The sequence below is a fragment of the Prionailurus bengalensis genome, chromosome C1, assembly GCF_016509475.1.
Source record: "Prionailurus bengalensis isolate Pbe53 chromosome C1, Fcat_Pben_1.1_paternal_pri, whole genome shotgun sequence".
NCBI lineage: Eukaryota > Metazoa > Chordata > Mammalia > Carnivora > Felidae > Prionailurus > Prionailurus bengalensis.
In genome coordinates this window covers 83,770,091-83,789,577 of record NC_057345.1, presented here as the reverse complement: position 1 = coordinate 83,789,577, position 19,487 = coordinate 83,770,091, and the positions used below count along the sequence as shown (strand labels likewise).

Here is a 19,487-nt window from a genome sequence, read left to right as displayed (position 1 = left end):
GTATGGAAAGAGAGAAAGAAAAAAAAGAGTAACTTTATAGTGAAGAAACCTGACAAACACTATCTCAGCCATGTGATCAAGTTTAATATCAAAAGTGATAAGTCACATGGTGGATAGCAGATACTCTGATATGATGCTATGAGAATGGCACTTTACCTTTGTGGTCTACTTACCCAAAACTCTTAACCCAGCGTAATCATGAGAAAAACATCAGACAAGTCCTAATTAAGGGACATGCTACAAAATATCTGGCAAGCGCTCCTCAAAATTGTTAAGATCAACAAAAATAAAGACAATCTGAGAAACTACCAGAGCCAAGAAGAATCTATGGAGATATGCCAGCTAAATGTAGTATGGTATGCTTGATGGAATTCTGCAATAATAAAAACCCTTAGGTAAAAACTAAGGAAACATGAATGAAGTAGGACCTTTAGTCAATCATGGTGGACCGATATTGTTTCAATAATTTGGCATATGTACCATACTAATATAAGATGCTAATAATAATGGAAATAGGGCGCCTGGGTGGCTCAGTCAGTTGGGCGTCCAACTTTGGCTCAGGTCATGATCTCACAGTTCATGGGTTTGAGCCCCGCATTGGGCTCTGTGCTGACAGCTCAGAGTCTGGAGCCTGTTTCAGATTCTGTGTCTCCCTCTCTCTCTGCCCCTCCCCTGTTCATGCTCTGTCTCTGTCTCAAAAATAAATAAACATTAAAAAAATTAAAAAAAATAATGGAAACTGGATGTAAGATATATGGTAACTCTCTGAACTATCTTTGGAACTTCTGTATATCAAAAACTATTCTAAAATAAAAAGTTTATTAAAAAGTTTATAATATAAAAGAAAAGGCCAAGCTTGTACCATACCATCATCAGACTGATCTTCCACTGTATGCTCTATTATTTTTCTTAGAATTTCTGTCCTGACTGCATAAACCCTTCGATGGCTGTGGCTCCAGTGTAAGTTAACCTTCCTTTTGCCTGGCTTAGCTGTGAGGGGCATTTACCAAGATCCTTAAAACAGTGGAAATTAGTGCTCAGTCTTCTTAGGAACCCATGGAGGCTTCTCCTTCTAAGAGTCTATATACTCCACCCTATGGAAGCTGCACTCACTTTTTTCCCCACCACTCCTTCCCATTTCCCACTCAGAACTGAGGACCAACTCTCACTCTCATCCCACCTCCAAAACATAAGGTTTCCACTATCACTGCCCCTTTCTCTCAGAAAATATGGATTCATATCTCAAGAAGTGCTTATTCATTTAAAAAGCCTTCTACCAGAATGACATCATAATCTATTTATCTATTTTTGTTTGATGGGCAGGAGGACTGGAAAATAACTCTTTAGAAACACAATGATAGGGCTTCCAGGAAACAGGTGAAGGGAACGTAGAAATGACATTCACAATTAATGAGTCAGCTTCCCCCAATAATTGATAAGGTGTTTCTTCAAAAGCAATAACCAAACAACAAATGAACAAATAACAATTCCCTGTCCTACCACCACCATATCTAAAAATACATAGTTAAATTTTATTCCTGGGAGCATCAGAACCTCTAAGTAAGACTCTAAGGTTGAGAATATGATTGGATCACATATTACAGGAGAATTTTTGCTTCATGATCCCAAATAAACACTGGACAATCAGGTAGTATTAGATAACATAGTTACATGGTGTTGAATATGACTACCTTATACAGAAGAAACCACTCATGAGGACTTGGTCAGCAGGTTACCCAATAATATTTTGATAAATTGGAGTATATTTTTCTTCTCCTTTCCTCATTTTTTTTGCCTTTCCTGTATTCATTCAGTGTGATTATAGCCTAAGATGAAGGTTGGTAAATAAAACATGAGTAAAAAGTTTGAGTTTTAGCTTTTTAATTTCAAAATCTAAGGTCCAAGAACAAGGTTATGCTACATCATAAGATTTGGGAGCAAATGTGATCCGTCAAGTTCTTCACTCCTCATCCAACCTATCAAGGATGAAAAATTAGTCACTTGTAGGTTTCTGAGAAAAGAACATGATCCCTGCCTGTTTTACAATCCCTCACCCTCACCCCAGCCCTGAAAAATTCCCACTGTGGCCAGAAGAGCAGAATAATGTGTTCTCTATGCCCCATAGAAGAAAGAGCAGGATGCTCTGGAGGCCTTGTCTTCAGGAAAGAGAAGCAGAATGTACTTACATATATGGACCAGTGAGCAGAAAAGATCATGGCCATATCATCATTCATCGCACAGAAAAATGAAAATGACCAAAGACCAGGTGTCTACTTTCCTGAGACTTTGGCACTTTATTAACCCCCTAGAATTTAGAAGCAACTCTGGGAGAAAGGGAGAAGTAGCTTTAAATTTGCTGAGATTTTGACTTCTCCATTTGGTTAATTAAGGATTCAAAAGAAAAATTAGGTTCAAATTATAAAATAAAGTTGTATTTCTGGTGAACCTAAGTCTGAAGTCCAAGGTTAGTAACTATCACATTTTTATCAACACTTGAGAAAAGGGAAGAGGATGCCTTTCTTGATAATCCTAACTTTGAGAAACCTCTGTTAAGTATAAAGCCAGAAGAATTATATTAAAGGAAGAAGTTGAGAAAGATTAGTTATATAAAATATCCCACGTGTTTCTTTACATTTCTGAAACCCTTGCAATTAGGCAGGGTGCTGTAACTTGTTCTGGCCATTGGACTATGTGTGAAAACGACATGTGTCATTTCTGGTTTAAGTGGGTCATTGCTCAGGTAAAAACTCCCTGCATCTTCATAATGTGCTGCAGTGACTGAGGAGGTCATAGGTTCTGCAATCAAAAGAAAGTGGAGCTTCTGGAAATCTAGGACCTACATTCTATATAGAGCAGATTGTCCCTGCCCACTCAAATAGGATATGTAGTATGAGCAAGACATAAACCTTTGTAGTATTAAGTCTCTGAAGTTTCTGTGGTAATTTGTTATTGCAGCATAGCCTAGCCTATACTTACAAATATATCATTGAATACTCAACATTTAGAATAACATGAATCTACTAAATGTCATATTTTGTGTTAAATAAAAGAAAATCAGATTATAAATTAAGGTTATTAAAATAATACCAGTTGTGTAAAACAATTGTATAAATTGACATAGATAAAAACACTGACGGCAGAATTACTAGTACTTTATATTTCCTCTCTTACTTTTTTGTTTTCATTTTTCTTATCACACATTTAGAGAAAAAAATAAAAATGTGGTAAAAAAAAATGATCACCTGGGGCGCCTGGGTGGCTCAGTCGGTTAAGCGTCCAACTTTGGCTCAGGTCATGATCTTGCGGTCTGAGGGTTCAAGCCCCATGTTGGGCTCTGTGCTGACAGCTTAGAGTCTGGAGCCTGCTTCAGATTCTGTGTCTCCCTCTCTCCCTGCCCCTCCCCCACTCATGCTCTTTTACCATCTCTCAAAAATGAATAAACGTTAATTTTTTTAAATGATCATCTATCCCTCAAAACCTAACTAGTAGAAAAACAAGATATGTATTATATGTAGTCTTAAGTATTTAATAGGAGGTAGGGTAACTTTTTTTCTTTCATATTAAAGCTAAGGTTTTCAGGGTCACAATCTCTGAATTTCCATGACTTGATAACTTTATTAAAATGTCAATTTGAAGCTACAAGCATTTGTTGAGCATTTATTCAGTCTTCTACAATGTGTATTGTATGTTCTTAAAGATAAGAAAGAAATAATCAGTTAATGGATTATTACATTAAAAATTCCACCTGATGACAAAGACTTAAACGAGCAAGGATTGGTATACAATGGCACAGAAACACAACTCTCCTTCTTCATTCTACTATGTATGTTAAGTAAAGTACAGAGTTGAAAGTATAAGCATAGTAATTTCTCACAGCAAATTTGATATATTGTGGTAGAATCTAAGGCTGGATCTTTAGGTGCTTAAACAGGATGACCAAATCACAGTATACTGGGATTTAAAGAGATTTCATGTAACATTAATTAAAAAAAAAATAGGCTGTGGAGTTGGAAATATCTAGGTTCAGCCTGAAACCTTGATAATTCTGGCAGTGTGACTTTTGTCAAGGGACTTAAACTCCCGAAGGCCCAATTTTCTCTATTGTAAAACAAGCAACATAATAGCCCCCCAGATAAAGTATTGAATGAGATAGTGAATAAATACACTTAATGCAGTACACTAATTTCTCAATAAATGGTAGCTCTTTTTATTACTCAGGCCAACCATGTAGTTTTACTCATGAAAAAAAAAAAACACAAGTTCAAGGTTTGGGGAATTGAACAAAGTCTAAATTAACTCTTAATATACTTTAAAAATAGTATTAAATGTACTAAGTACCCCAGCAAACATATAGAATTAACATATATGGGAAAATAGACTATGAAAGGTAATCATTATTTAATTTTCCAACCAGGGATTCTCAGAATGTTCCTATACCTTTTGATTTCACTTTCTGTTTCATACTATTCAGTCACTTCCTTTTTGATCCACTTTATCATGTCAAATGAATGGAAATTTCTCTGGTTGTAAGCTTTTGTTGTACCTTTCATGGTTTAGGGTAGATAGTACAGCAAATTATGGTAGGCAGTAGCAAAATAAGGACACTAGAACTACAGATGGTCAGGGGAAGTATTTCTAGGGTAAGAAGCCAGGTGAGATTTTGCAGTAAGAAGCAGGACATGGCTCCATGGAAGTAGAAAATGAAGAGAGAGAATAAGAAAAGAGTTGTTGAACAAGAGTTATGGAGACAGTGACATTTTTTCTCCCATCTACAATAGCATTACTCACACTGGTAATCTATCTACTATCAGGTCACTAGAAACCAAACAAGGTCAGGGATGAGAAAAATGTACTAATCACAGGGATTATTGAGAGAAGTATCATGGAGAGGGAGAATAAATGAGTTAAATGATTTGAAAGACTAGATTTGGTGTTGAGAAAAATGGACAACAATCCAGATGAGGACAACAATATAAGAAAAACAAGACTGAGATGAAAGGAGACTTCGACTTGCATTTGGAGTAATGAGGATACTGCCCTAACTCTGTCCTTATTAGTCTTTCTATTCTCCTTCAGGATTGTCAACACCATGGCATTTGAGAATGACAGGAATAGCTGTTTTATGACAAATGGATCTGACCAAAAAGAAATGAGTATGAGAGCACCGACATAGCTCACATATGCTACAAACAACTGTCTTCAGCCAATAAGCCACCCAATTGTGCAAAACTCAAACTAATGATTGTGAGGTGAAAGGTTCTATTGTCACATTTCTGATCACCAAGGCTTTTCATGTTTCCTAAACTCTTTTCCTTAATATTCTACAGTGTGTTTCTTTTCATGGCTATAAAGTTGTACTCAGATTTGCAGTGATATTTACTACCAAATTGCAGAGTATTTTAACTGATGTTAGTTCAAATCAATTCTGGAGAAACTTTCCAGCCAAGGGAATTGCAAGCTAGCTGGTTGACATTGGAGGTCAAATACTCCAGGGTATGGGTCTCAAATCACTTAATTCTTCACAGCAAATTAGAAATGGGACTCCAGCTGGTGCTAAAGAATAAGACAGACTTGCTGTATAAGGACAAGCTGCTGCTTGGATTTCGAGTCTTTATATTCCTAAAATAAAAAATTTGAAACTCAATTTCCCTCCCCCAATCTCATTCTTTCAGAGTAAAAGCTTTCTTAACAACAGCAAAAATCTGGCCACCTGATTTCAATACATAAATCTTGCCAAGGTATAAAAATAAAATACGATTTAAGCAGCAACCTGTAATCTCCTGTTGACGACCAGCTGTGCCTCCTATTAGTATTAATGGAAGTTACACAGCCATAATAAGAAGGAGGGGAAAATGCCACCTTATGCTTTTTGCACACCTTAACATTTTTACAGCAAGTCTGATTACAAGGGTTTACTTGAGCGCAATTAAACACTGATTGATTACTAAGTACAATTTGTATTCCAGGCAACATGCAAATGGCAATGAAATTCTCAGACAGGGAATGGAATAAATTCTTCTCACATCAGAGAGTGAATCACATTCTTTAAGCATAAAGTATTTTCTTATATGAAGAAAGGAGGCTCACCTATAAGTTTTTTTATATTTTTATCCAAGACAATAAGCCTTGATTCGTTTTAGAAAGAATAAATGATATGATTTCTGCAAATTGTACTTCCCACTTCACCTCCAGATTACAGTTCTCTTTCCATGATGGTAACCTATAAGGATGGGAAGCATAATATTCAGTCACAAATACACTGACTTTGGCTATAGTTGCAACTATAAACAATATTTTTTTCATCAGATTTTGCCATTGCAGAAATAATGTCTACTTTCAAATTGAAAGTGAAGTGAAAGGTTGATTTATTAAATGTCTATCATGTGCCAGACACTATTCTAGGTACGGGCAATACAGTAGAGAATAAAAAAGTCAACAGTCCTTGATCACAGTACTCATGATATGGAAGGAGAAGCTGACAATAAGCAAGTATACAAATACAGATATAATGTCACTGTATATGCAGCAAAGAAAAATATTCAGAAGAAAGAGAATGACATTGATATGTATGTTTGTCTATGCATGTTCACGAGAAAATGACAAAAAGAGAGAATTTACAGCTTTATACTTTCTATTCCCTATCTGTAGAATATCCTGATGCAACATTGCTGAATGGTCACCTGTTCTGTATCATGTTGGTGTTAATCCAAGGACAAAGAATAGAAAGAGCTGAGAATTTGGTATATTGGACAAATGGTTAAGACCAGAGTGGCTGAAGTGGCATGAACTAGAAAAGAAAGGGAAGGAATGAAATCAGAGATATAGGGATATTCAGAAAGGTCAGGCCTTATAGACCATTCTAAGGAATGTGGAATTTACTTAAGTTTCAATGAGAAGCCTTGATAGTTTTTTTTTAATTTTTATTTTATTTTTGAGAAACAGAGAGGGAGAGAGCACGAGAGGGGACAGAGGATCTAAAGCAGGGCTGAATGCAGGGCTCAAACCCACAAACAAGATCTTGACCCAAGCAGAAGTCGCTGCTTAACCAAGTCATCTAGGTACCCCTTGACAGGCTTTGAACAAGGGAGTATTATTATTTAGATAGGATTTTAACAATGTGGTCTACCTTGGAATGTGCATTCTTCCTGAAAAACTGGCTGATGTATCACTGTTTTCACTTCTTTAAAAAAATTTTTTTAATGTTTTATTTAATTTTGAGACAGACAGAGACAGAGCATGAGCAGGGGAGGGACAGAGAGAGAGAAGTCACAGAATCCAAAGCAGGCTCCAGGCTCTGAGCTATCAGCACAGAGCCTGATGTGAGCCTTGAACCCAGGAACCTCTGAGATAATGACCTGAGCCGAATCTGGATGCTTAACCAACTGAGCCAAGTGCCCCTGTTTTCACTTCTTGACAATGGAAGGTAAAAGAGAAACTGCAGTTAATATTCTTATAATCAGATGGGTTTAAAAATAAAACCCAGAAATTGTTACTGCTTAATGTATTGTTATAAGTAGCAGAGAAAGCTGGAAGAAAAGTAAGGAAAGAGTGATATCTATAAAACAAAAAATTAGGAAAGACAGCTTGAGATCCTATTATCCAGAAGCTTTCCTTTCTCTGGCAGGGATACATGGTTGTTTATGTCCTTTTTGCAGATTTCCAGGTATAAATGCTTAATATCTTACTTAGTAGCAATGCTAATGTTTTATTACTTTGGTATAGAGGTTGTCTTTCTTATCTCCAATTAAACTGTCTCATAATTTATTAAGCCTATTTCCTGATCTGATGTCAAAATAGAAAACAATTGCTTGCTGTTACTATCAAAAAAAGCTTATATAAATATGAAAAAATAAACTGAACTAGCTTTATCTTCTCTACATTAAATGATCTCAAATTCTTTCATCTATCTCTATTTTTATCACTTTAGCCACACTTTTCTTATTCTCAGAACAATCTATTTTCAAGTAGAATTTACTTCTTGCATCAATGCATGATATGAGCTTTTTAGAAATTCATGTTATATGTTTAGCAATTTAGCTAAGTTAAAATGATGGGAGAAAGATGACACAGTATTTAACACATTATATTAGCATGAAAGTTTCTAATAGAGCTCATCACCTAGGCATGGATTTACTGTATGTACCAACCACAAATAGATGTATTTACTTAGGATATAGTTGATACAGTCATATCTGTTTCTTATATGTAGTCATATATATGAAATGTTTCATATTATAGCACAGAAAAGCCATGATAGAAATAATATGATTTCCCATACATCAGGATTATTATAGGTCACAGACAGAATAGAATAGAATAGGATAGAATAGAATAGATAGAATAGAAGATAGCTAGCTAGCTAGCTAGATAGCTAGACAGATTCTGTGGGGGATCACAGGCTACTACTATATTTAAGGCCGAATAACAACATAGAAGGTATATTGAGTGAAAGAGTCCTGGGCAGGCTCAGTTACCTACAAATCTTGTGAAAATATGGTTAATCTTACTAAGCCTATCTTTCTTACACTGTGGTAATTAACATCAAGTCTAATGCACTGTTTAGCAAAGTAGGAACTTTAAAAGTATCATTCTCTATGAAGAAAACTAAAAATGCACTTTATAAATTACAATGCAGTTAAAACAAACTAAATCCACAAATTTCTAGTATTGTTTTAGTAATTCCTACAAAAAATTAGTCATCAGAAATTCCAATAAAATATATAAGAATGAATTTCTCTATGTTTAAATTCAGATTATTGTGATGATTAAATCAGAAATATTTGTGATGTCCTAGGTACACAATAGATGATCAACGAAGAGAGGTATTTTTATTAGCTCTAAGTAAAATTAATGATTAAGCATGCATGGTTCAACAGAGGACTCAACACAGCAATCAATGGTAGTTAAGGCTAGTACAGATGGGAAGGTGGCTCTGTCCATATACTCTAGTCATTCATTATCCAGCAACAACAAGTGTGGGCCAGGAAAATCTTTCCCTAAAACAATAGTGGATGCCAAGATCCTAACCGCTCAATACAATCTCTCAGAAAGAAACATTTGGTGGCCTTTAAATAGAAAGTATGATGCCAAAAGAATGATTTTGGTTCCATATTTTTTAATCTCCAAATTGCAAATAGTTGTGTTGAAAATGTTTATTGACTGAAAGAGGTATTATATTCTTTAGGGGGCCAAAGTCAATCCTGAAATATGTTAATGTTGTTATATCCTAATGGTGTTGCTGAGGGGGACAAAAAATATCAGAAAGCCCTTAAGAAACAAACTTTTGTGTGTGTGACACAGATGGCTGGAATAAATTATGGGCTCAATAAAAAGCAGTTCAATTTAGTTTTAAAATCCATTTGGACATTTATCAAAGATCACATTGTGAAATGTATTTGCGCTACTTGGAAGAGTCATACTAATCAGCATCCCCACCCCTCCACCCTACCCCACCTTCCAAAAAAAGGAAAAGAAGAAGAAAAAAAAAAAAAGAGTGGGAGTTCTTTCAATTGAAGCCTAAAAGAAGACTGTTGAAATTTATGAGTTCAATGATGACAATAAACAGAGTAATAGACTGAAAAGTATACTGGGTGGATGTATACGTATATGTTGTATATGTATGTGTATGTATATGTATATGCATATGAACATGTATATGTATATACATACACGTAGACACACATATAACATCCAATGGCATAAACATGTATATATTAGTTTCTAAAAGAATGTTAAAATATTTTATGATTGGTTATTTTGCCTAAGATACAAACTACCAATCATTCCCTTGCACTCTGCAAATTGAATGCAAATATTAAAAAAAAGACAAAGAACATTTTCAATAGATGGAGAAGATAATGCTCAGAATACTTGAAAAAATTAAAATTTAATGAAACTCTTTGCATATGTTTAAGACATGAAATAAGGAAATGTAAAATATTTTCAAATTTATTGAAAATATTCTAAGTATTTTACATGGGTAATTATACTTACCAAACACTGCCAAGTGAGTTGCTAAGACAAGAATGAGAAGAGAAAATATGTTTCAGAGTAAGCCTCTAGCTTAGAGTTTCTCTGATTGGCATACATAATAAATTTCAATTTTTAAACATCAGAAGATGCACTGAAGCAAGTGCTACTTGAAAAGTACACAGACGGCTGAGTTTTAGTTCATTTGTTTGCTCGATCAACATATATTAGAGCACACTTACTTATTTCCAGATATTATATAAACTGAAGGGTTCAAAGATCAATAAGATATAGTCCTTGCACTTGAACAATTCCTTTTAGTGGGGAGACAGACACACAGATGCATAATGTTCAATATTAAATGCTTGTAAAGAAGTATAAAAAATGCTAAGGTATTATAACCTAGTAGCATTCATCCAAATATTTGTTGAGCATATACAGTGTGCTAGGCATTGGTCCAGAGTGGGGATACAGCAGTGAATAAAAAAACCCTACAAAATTTACATTTAGGTAGGAAAATGTAGACAGTGAATAATCACATTATTAAAACAAATAGAATGTCAGTTTATATGAAGTACTATGAAGAAAAATAAATCAGGAATGTGGGGATAGTGAATGTAAGAAATGCAAGCTCCAATTTTAAAAGTGGTGGTCATAGAAGAACTTACCAAAAAGGCGAATTTTATGTAAATCCTCGAAGCTGATGACAAGGTAGCCATCAAAATATCTAGTAGAATGTCACTGGAGGCAGAGGAAGCAAGAAGCAGAAAAGCCTGTGTGGATGGAGTTAGAGTAAACAAAAGTAGCGGAATTAGAAAGAGAAAATAAGCAGCTATATTATTGATATCTTACAGGCCACTATATGGAATTTTTTTCTACTGAGTGAAATGGCAAGCCATATAATGGGTTTGGGGCAAAAGACTGACAGAGTTATTGTTTTGGAAATTAAATAAATCATGGAAATGACTATTTTGTGATAGGACATTATTCAAACACTCAGATTACTTTGTCTAGTTAGATAATGCTTAAGTAGTTCTCACTATTTGCCAGCTTCTATATCTTAAAAAATTTTACCCAGGACTATGATGGTATTCATAATTCTATTTGCCAGGTCCCATAATGCTTAAAACTTTTCAACCAGGAATGTGATGATATTAATAATTATTTTCATATAATGGATTATAGAACATTATAGATAATTTTGGGTTCAGTTTTTCATATAAAATACTTCATATATAAATTATAGAGTGCCTAACATGTGCCAAATACCATAGCATGAATAATAAGGGTCTTACATGCATATATACACATTTAAATTTATAAAAGGTAAATGTGCTTCTGTATTTGCTCATAATACAAGGAGTTTTAAAAATAACTTTTACTTTTCTTGGGGCGCCTGGGTGGCGCAGTCGGTTAAGTGTCCGACTTCAGCCAGGTCATGATCTCGCGGCCCGTGAGTTCGAGCCCCGCCTCGGGCTCTGGGCTGATGGCTCAGAGCCTGGAGCCTGTTTCTGATTCTGTGTCTCCCTCTCTCTCTGCCCCTCCCCTGTTCATGCTCTGTCTCTCTCTGTCCCAAAAATAAATAAACGTTGAAAAAAAAAATTTAAAAATAACTTTTACTTTTCTTTACAATTAACTAATACGTGTTTGTTACTCATCCATGTATTTTTAAACCCTGTAATCTCATATGCTGTTGGGTAGATTGTCAGTATCTTTGATGTTAATATTCTACTACCTTATTTCTAAACACTGCATAAAATTGAATGAAACTGAATTGTATCGATTCATTACAGTTGTTAATCTGTCACCTTTTGTAGGAAATTTATGTTAGTACCTTTTTATTTTTTCACAAAGAACTTTGGAATGAGCCATATCTTAGGTTACTTTTGCATATAGCATAGTTGTTCTCTTAAGATGACAATATCAGAAATGAAGTTCTTAGGTCAAAGAAAATGCACACATTTAAAGTTTGGCTATATATTGCTGAACTGCTCTACCTATATACTGTACCAAGTGTTTACTCATTTTGAATATTATGAATCTGTTAATTTTATTACACCTTAATCACTCCTTAAAATATTTTTGCCAGTCTAATAGGTGAAAAAGCATATCTCACTTAATTGGCATTTCTTTGACTACTACTTTGGTTGATAAAATTTTACTTATTTATTTATTTATTTATTTATTTATTTATTTAAACCACTTGTACTCTGAAGGGGAAAGGAATTGCCCATTAAGGCCTCTTTATTAAAAAAATTTTTTTGCTTTTAGTCTTTCTATACCCTCTGTCATAGTTAGAATAATAATAAATACTTGCTTCCTACATATTTATGTACCTACTATTACTAGGTACTGTGTTAGGCATGGAGCATAAAAGGATAAGGCACACTCAAAATCCCCAAGGACCTTACAGTCTAGGGAAGGTGGTGATCATGAAAACAAACTACAAGAACAGCATGTCATTTATTATTCAGATGATTAAAAATGTATCATTATAGTTTTATGTTGGAAAACAGAAATAGAGACACGACACTGATCAAGAAAGAAGTCTTTTTGGGGTGCAGGTTTTTCTTTCCAGATTGATTAAAAACAGAGGGCTCTGCTTCATAAATGTAACAAAATATTAAATAACAATGTCATTGATCTATAGTAGAAAATTCACTATTTTGGTTTCCAATGACAAGAATGATTACTACCCTGGCTAGCATGTGGAGGAAATAATGGAGCCCATCCCCAGAAATCGCTTGCCTTGGTGGATTTTAAAACATTCACCCAAGTGAATATATGAATATGCATTACACATACACTGCAATCAGAGTGATACTTCAAAAATACATATTTGATCATGTCATTCCTCTGCTTTAAAAAAAAAAAAAAACTTCCATGGCTTCCCAATACTTATAGGATAAAATCCAAAATCCTAAACTAAGGCTTAAACACTGTATGGCAACATTTTGGGTCAAGCACAGCAAGTATTCACTGCCTCAGCTCCACCTATCAGAGCTTCTTTTCCCTTCTATCAGGACACCTCTGGCCTAGAAGCCTTTGCACAGGTTACTTTCTTGCCTGGAATTCTTTTGATCTCTTCCTTTTTGCCTTCTTAACTTTGTCTCTTAGATCTTAGCAGCAAGGGCATTTCCTCAAGAAGTCCTTCACTGATTTCCCAGGTCTGTCTTCTAGAACAGTCATCTATTTTTCCTTGATATTGTTACTGACAGTAGATATTATATTATTGTATGATTACTTGACAAATGTTCACCTCCCTAAATCATCTGAAAGCTGCCTGAGCAAACAGCTCACTTCTAATTAGCTTACCATGGTATCTCTGATGTTTTGTTGTTGTTGTTGTTGTTGTTGTTGTTGTTATAACTAGTGCATATGGGAACACAGTTATTTGTGATATGAATAAATGTATGAACAAATACAGAAATATTTCAGCACACTGAAATAAATAAGACTTTATTATATGAGTCATTTTTTTATGTTCAGACATGTGGATAATTAAGTACATTTTACATGCAACATATTCTATCTGTTAAGTAACTTACAGTGGTGAAAATACAGCTTAGTCCTCTCAGTGGTGGACTCTGAGATAGCAATGTACATGCAGGAAGTTTATTAGGAAGCACTATCTGGATGAAGACTTTGGGGGGTAGGAGATGAAGCAAGGTGGACAGAAGGAGAAATTGAACTCTATTGCAATCCCAACAGATGTCTCAGAGGATCCCTCAAGGGATCTCTAAAGTTAGGATGGCCCTCAAAGATGTCTTGAATAGAAGCAAGTGCCAGGCCTTTATGGACCCACATCAGTCCTCATTGGATATCTACTACCCTGTGCAGAGGCATAATCTGCAGGTGAATGGCTCTTTAGTCAGGGACAATTTCCAAAGAGGGACCCAGCAGAGATCTGTCGGCCACCAACACTCCTAGCAGCTGTGGGAATTAGTATCTGAGTCCTGAGTGGATTGGGAGGAAGGATGAGATCTGTGAGGCACATCACTGGTATCCACTACAGATGACCAAAAGGAACAATAGTGAGTAATTTAAAGCAAGGTTCTGTCTCAATCCCCAATACAAATATACTTGAAACTATGAAATAATACAATTCCAGCAAGAAAACAAATTGAAAACTTTAAATGACAGTTGCTAGAATTACGGTGACTTTTGATGAGAGAAAAACAAGTCCAAAGAAAAGGCTTCGAGGTAATGAGGTAATTATTCATTCTAGAGGATATATTTTCCCCCACTTTAAGTCAGATAATGCTATCAACCTCCTATTCACACTGCATTTCACCCAAAATCATTCATGGTCAATCACAGACCAATAACTTTTTTGTAGAATATGAGCACCAGAGGGCATATCTTTACATTTTTAATATTTAACTAACATTACATGGCATTTTACAATTTACAAAATCAAATACATCTTGACATTTAACTCTCATAACTCCATTCATGTTTAAACCACTTACTCAGTACATGACAGTGTGTGTTTTAAGCTAGTGGCTTAAGGTTTGTGATAATAAGGGCAATGTCTTTAATATGTGCTGAGGTATCACTAAATGCCTATCACGGTGCTTGAAGCAATAGCACTCAATAAATAACTATTGAATAAACTTCTGAGAGGGATTAGTAGTTTCGGTGCTACCTGTGCTTTTTTATGGCATTATATATACGCACATATATAATATATATGTAGCATCCATGTGTATGTGAGTGTGTGCTTATAAAGGACACATAGTATATGTAGTTGAATAAATTATACCAGCTTTATTACATATAATATGAGCTATTACATACAGTAGGGTCTTTTTGAGTAGGAATACTAGAGGTTTTTGGACCCAACTGATTTTATGCATTATCCTCTTGGTCAGTTTGCATAGGAGTTAAACTGGCCTTAGAAAGTCAGATGGGGTAAAATAAGTCTCATGATTAAAGTCTCACTTTTTGGGAGAAAAGCATCTTCCAAGGAATGTCTGGAAAAAAAAAGCTTAATGCTAGACTACAAGGGGAAAAAGAAAGCATATGGAAATCTGCATTTTTATTGTGTTTCTAAATTTGTGGTACTGTATAACTTTTCAGCAATGAAAGATGACTCATAAGTTTTCCTTCTGATTATAGTAATAATAATCATCATAATATTCATTCATGTAATGTAAACTATTAGGCTGAAATGCATTTTGGTGAATTTGTACACTATTAGATGAGCTATTTCTCCAAAGCCTACAAAAAAATTAATGTAGAACACCTGATATTTGACTGTGCTTCCAGATGGAGGGACAGCTTGACAAATGCCATCATAATTTACAACTTTTAAAAAGTGTGGTGTGAATGCATTTGCAGTAAGCTTTAAACAGCTTGGATTATTTACAGGTACAACTGTGTTTAATGTGGAATTTCAATGGATTTAAAATATTATTAGATCAATCACTGATCACAGAATATAGGTGTGGCATGTGAGCAATATTATTAAATGCTTTAATTAAATATCTTAGAACAGGGTACATCTGTTTGGGGAGGTTGGGGGGTGATAAAAAAGCATTTGAATTTTGAATTTTGTATTTGATTACTGAGTGTCACTGAAGAAGCTCTCACTCTTGGGAAGACAGCTATTTTGAACTTATCCTATGGTGGGTTAAGAGAATAATAATTACAAAAAGCAAATATGGAAATAAAGTGTCTAACTCGTAATGATAACTTGGATACTTATACCCATAAAACAACTAAAATATGGATTGCTAACTGATAAGACTTGCAGTAGAGTGCAATCTAAAAAAGCATATAAGTGTCTGTCTCTGGTGGTTAGAAACTGACTATTGAAGCTCTCAGGTTAAATTGGAGAAGGGATTATATATGGTATAATTATATATATGCATATATATATATATATCTCATTCATATTATAAATATGTTACCTATGTATGCATGCATTTACCTTTTTTCTTTCCTAAACATATGTGTCTGTATGTACAGACACATATAAATATTACATACATTGTAATAGTATCATTATACATAATATATATATATTATTCATATATTATAATTTATGTACATTATATGATATCCCCAGGAGGACACAGATGACTTTGGAGGTAGCTAAGGTATGGTTGTAGGAAGATTCAGGAACATCTGACTTTGGAACATTATTTCATGAAAAGCAAAGTAGTTTGACACATTTTAAGTAGAAATTCATTGACATATATTGTGATTTACTTCTCAGGACTAAGTGGGAGATTGAGAAGAATACATGGTAAAGTGAAACTGAAGTTTCTGAAATGAACTGTTTAATGCATAAACCAACTTCAGGATCTACTATGTTCATTCACTCACCAATTATTCTTGGTCTCTTATGCTTCGGTCCTGGTCTAGGAGCTGACTATCCACTAGACAACAAGGTTTCTTTTCCTGAAGCTTACATTCTAAATGGAAGACAGATATTAAACAAGTCACACTTAAATAAATATGCAAATAAAATTTGATCAGGCTATGACAAAAAAGTAGGATGTCATAAAAGAGACTGGGTGGGTCTAATCTTGTTCATTGGGATAGTTCAGGGAAGCCCTCTCTGAGACCTAAAGGATGCTTAGAATGGGAAGAGTCCCCCAAGCGGAGGACGTGTGTAAAGGGAGGAGAAATGGTTGGAAGAAGGGAAGATTACTTCGTGAATGGTACATAAAGAGTCATGGCAAAAATGGCTATAGGTGAGGTTGGAGAAGGGCAGGGCGGGTTATTAAGATGTCACTAGGAAGTTTGTATTTACTGAGTGCAATGCAAACCACTGAAGGATTTATTCATTCTGTTTGTGTGTGCGTGTGTGTGATGAGTCAATTAATACTTTTAAAAACTCAGTCTAGAGTGGAGAGGGGTAAGGTATGAGTAGAAGAGTGGAATACCACTGGACCTTGGTGGATGGAGTGAAGGTGGAGAAATGAAGACACATTCCAAGATCCTTTAGGAGGTCGAAGTTTGAGAGCTTGGGGATGAATAAAATGTTTGAGAAAACATGATTTTACGGTTTCTATGTAACTTTCTAGTTTTTCTTAGCAGTACAATTTGATTCAAGAAAATGTATCCATTCTCTGTCTAGTAAATTCCAGGCTCTGGAAGGTAATCTAATGGTTTGTTTAAAGAAGTCTTCCCAAATCACTCAAGGTAGTGAGTATTTACACCCCAGTTACCCTTTTCCATTTCTCTTATCTTCTAAGCAGACATCACTGTTTCTTACTATTTTGCTACTTGCTTACTAGGAGTATAATCTTCGTGAGAGTGAGGTATTTCTCACTCTAGAAATATAATCTAGAAGACGGATTATATCCAGAGTACCTAACAATGGGTACATTGGAACTGTTCAATAAATATTTGTTGAATGAAATGATGAATGAACTAATGAAAGAATAACGATATGGAGGAAATACTTGAATCCAAGGTGCTCACAATCTAGCCAAGAGGATTAAGAAGGATGGTAAAAACCTTACTAGAAGTAAGCGGGTAGCGTTATGGGAGAAGAGAGGAGGAGGATGTATTTATCTAACCGGGAGAACAGAGGGAGGTCTGGAGACAGATATACTCAAAGATGAATGTTTTCTGGATTGAGACCATCTCTCAATGGAAATCACTCCCGTCTCTCCAGCAAGCTCTATAACAAAACATAAAGCAGTCTTCAAAGGAGCTTCACATTTTAGAAATATGTATCTACATATATTTAAGGAGTCGTTAGAATGGATTGTCCTGCAAAGATACAACCTTGATTTTGTACCACCTACAGCACTTACAGCACTTATTACTTGCCACTTCTGGCTGTAGAAATTTTGCTCCTCTCCCTCCCTGGGTCCTCTGATAACCCTGTCTCCGCTCGCTCGTACTCCCGGGTTTTGTCCACTGTCGGAAGACCCGCGCCCTTGCCTTCTCCCCCTCCTTCTGATAGATGAATAGAGGAACGTTTACTACCTCATCCCTGAGGAGTTCCAGAAGATGCAGCTGCCCATAAGCTAAGGTTTCTGCACCTTGCGGGATTCGTGAGGAAGCAAAAGAAAAGGAGGAATTTGTTATTTAGAGCGCCAATTGCGTTTACCTTTAATCCTGTGGGTCTCTAACATCTGGCCCCAGCCTACCAAGCTCAGGCTTTAACAGTTTACAGAGCAAAGGTCAGTCCCGGGTGCGAGTGCTCTCTCCCTCCCTTCCTTCCGCCTGTGGAAGGAAAACAAGCCGCCAGCGTGGGGGATGGGCCGGGCTGCTTTCCCCGTGGTTCCACGGGCAGTGCGGGGTGCCTGGAGCCGCGAGGCCGAGCCCGCAGCCCCGCCCCAGGGGCGTGGCCTCCCAGCGCCAGCCCCGCCCCCTCGCCGCGGACCCTCCGCTTCCTATTTACTCGGTAGCTCCGGCTTCCCGTCACTTCGCTTTCTGACTGGAGCTTGAGGACGCTAGGAGGGTCTGTCACTAGGAGACTTCAGGCTGTAAACACTGCCATGGCCCTGGTGCTTAGCAAGGACTCGGCGGACATCGAGGTACCGACTGCGCGCCGGGTCGCCAAGGGCGGGAGGTGGGGGCCCAGCCGGTGGGTGCTGGGGAGGCCGCGGCAGTCGCTCGGGAAAGAGTGGGAGACCGGGGAAACTTTGCCTCCGTGGGAGGCCTGCGGGGGAGGTGGAGGAGCAGGGAGCCAGAACATGGGCACGGGCAGCGGGGGACAGAAGTGGAAGGGTCCCGCGACTGGAGGGGGTGTCTTTTGGGTTGGGACCTGGCTGTTTACTTCGGAGGGGATTAAGGAAGCCTGTCTTGTTTTGCCCTGAATGGTGTGACTAAGAAGCACAAGAGTTCCAGTGAGGTGGACTCTGGAGGATAGGAGCTCCCATTTCCCACCCAGTCTACCCAGGCACTTTCCCCTTTCTCCACCCCTGTGCATTTCAGGGCACCTGTTTGCTGCCCCCACCTCCAATTGCTGAATCCTAAATATATGCAAAGGTGAGCTATAGAAATAAAGGAGATCTGTGTGTCAGCTATTCTAGCAGTCCTTGCTAGCCATAGTAATGCTTCAATGCTTATGAAATTATTTAACATAGGGAGGAATGGAACAAACTATTGAGAACACGAAAAATGCAGTGCTATCAGAGAAACATAAACAAGCTGTATTTTTCTCTCCTCTCAAGAGTTTTTGATTCTCTCTTCCACTCTGTTTCTGTAACAATTTCATCTTTCTTCCTGTGAATAGGTCCTACCTGAAATGACATGACCGTTTCCTTTAAATTCTTCCTAAGACCTTTGTGTTTGACATGAGAAGGATTTAATTTTAAACAGTGATTTTTAGACATACCCAATTCAGCGTTTGTGAGCTAAGATAAACTGCTTTTTAGTATTTTGTTGTGTTTTGTTTAAGGCTTTTCTTTATTTGAGTCTCCCTGTCCGATAAAATGTGTGTATATGTGTGTACGTGTATGTTTTCTCTCTCTCTCTTTTTTTCTTTTATAAATGACAAATTTTTCTTTCCTCAGTCCTTTTCAGTGGCTTAAATAAAAGTTTAAAAC

At 36.4% G+C, this 19,487-nt stretch overlaps 1 protein-coding gene and 1 long non-coding RNA gene across 2 annotated transcripts in view; one reads left to right on the top strand and one right to left on the bottom strand.

The window, feature by feature from the left end:
* The window catches only part of LOC122480816, a 124,587-nt gene extending 108,194 nt beyond the window's left edge, over positions 1–16,393 (bottom strand). The window contains exons 1-2 of the long non-coding RNA XR_006296672.1: positions 16,303–16,393; positions 10,638–10,742 (exon numbers count right to left, since the gene is read on the bottom strand). This is a non-coding gene — a long non-coding RNA (uncharacterized LOC122480816). The remainder of the gene's footprint in view (positions 1–10,637; positions 10,743–16,302) is intronic.
* Positions 16,394–18,296: 1,903 nt separating this feature from the next.
* Positions 18,297–19,487, top strand: part of DPYD (dihydropyrimidine dehydrogenase) — an 862,317-nt gene continuing 861,126 nt past the window's right edge. Inside the window, 1 exon segment of the mRNA XM_043575643.1 lies at positions 18,297–18,473. Within this exon segment, the coding sequence (XP_043431578.1) occupies positions 18,435–18,473 (39 nt within the window). The 5' untranslated portion in view covers positions 18,297–18,434.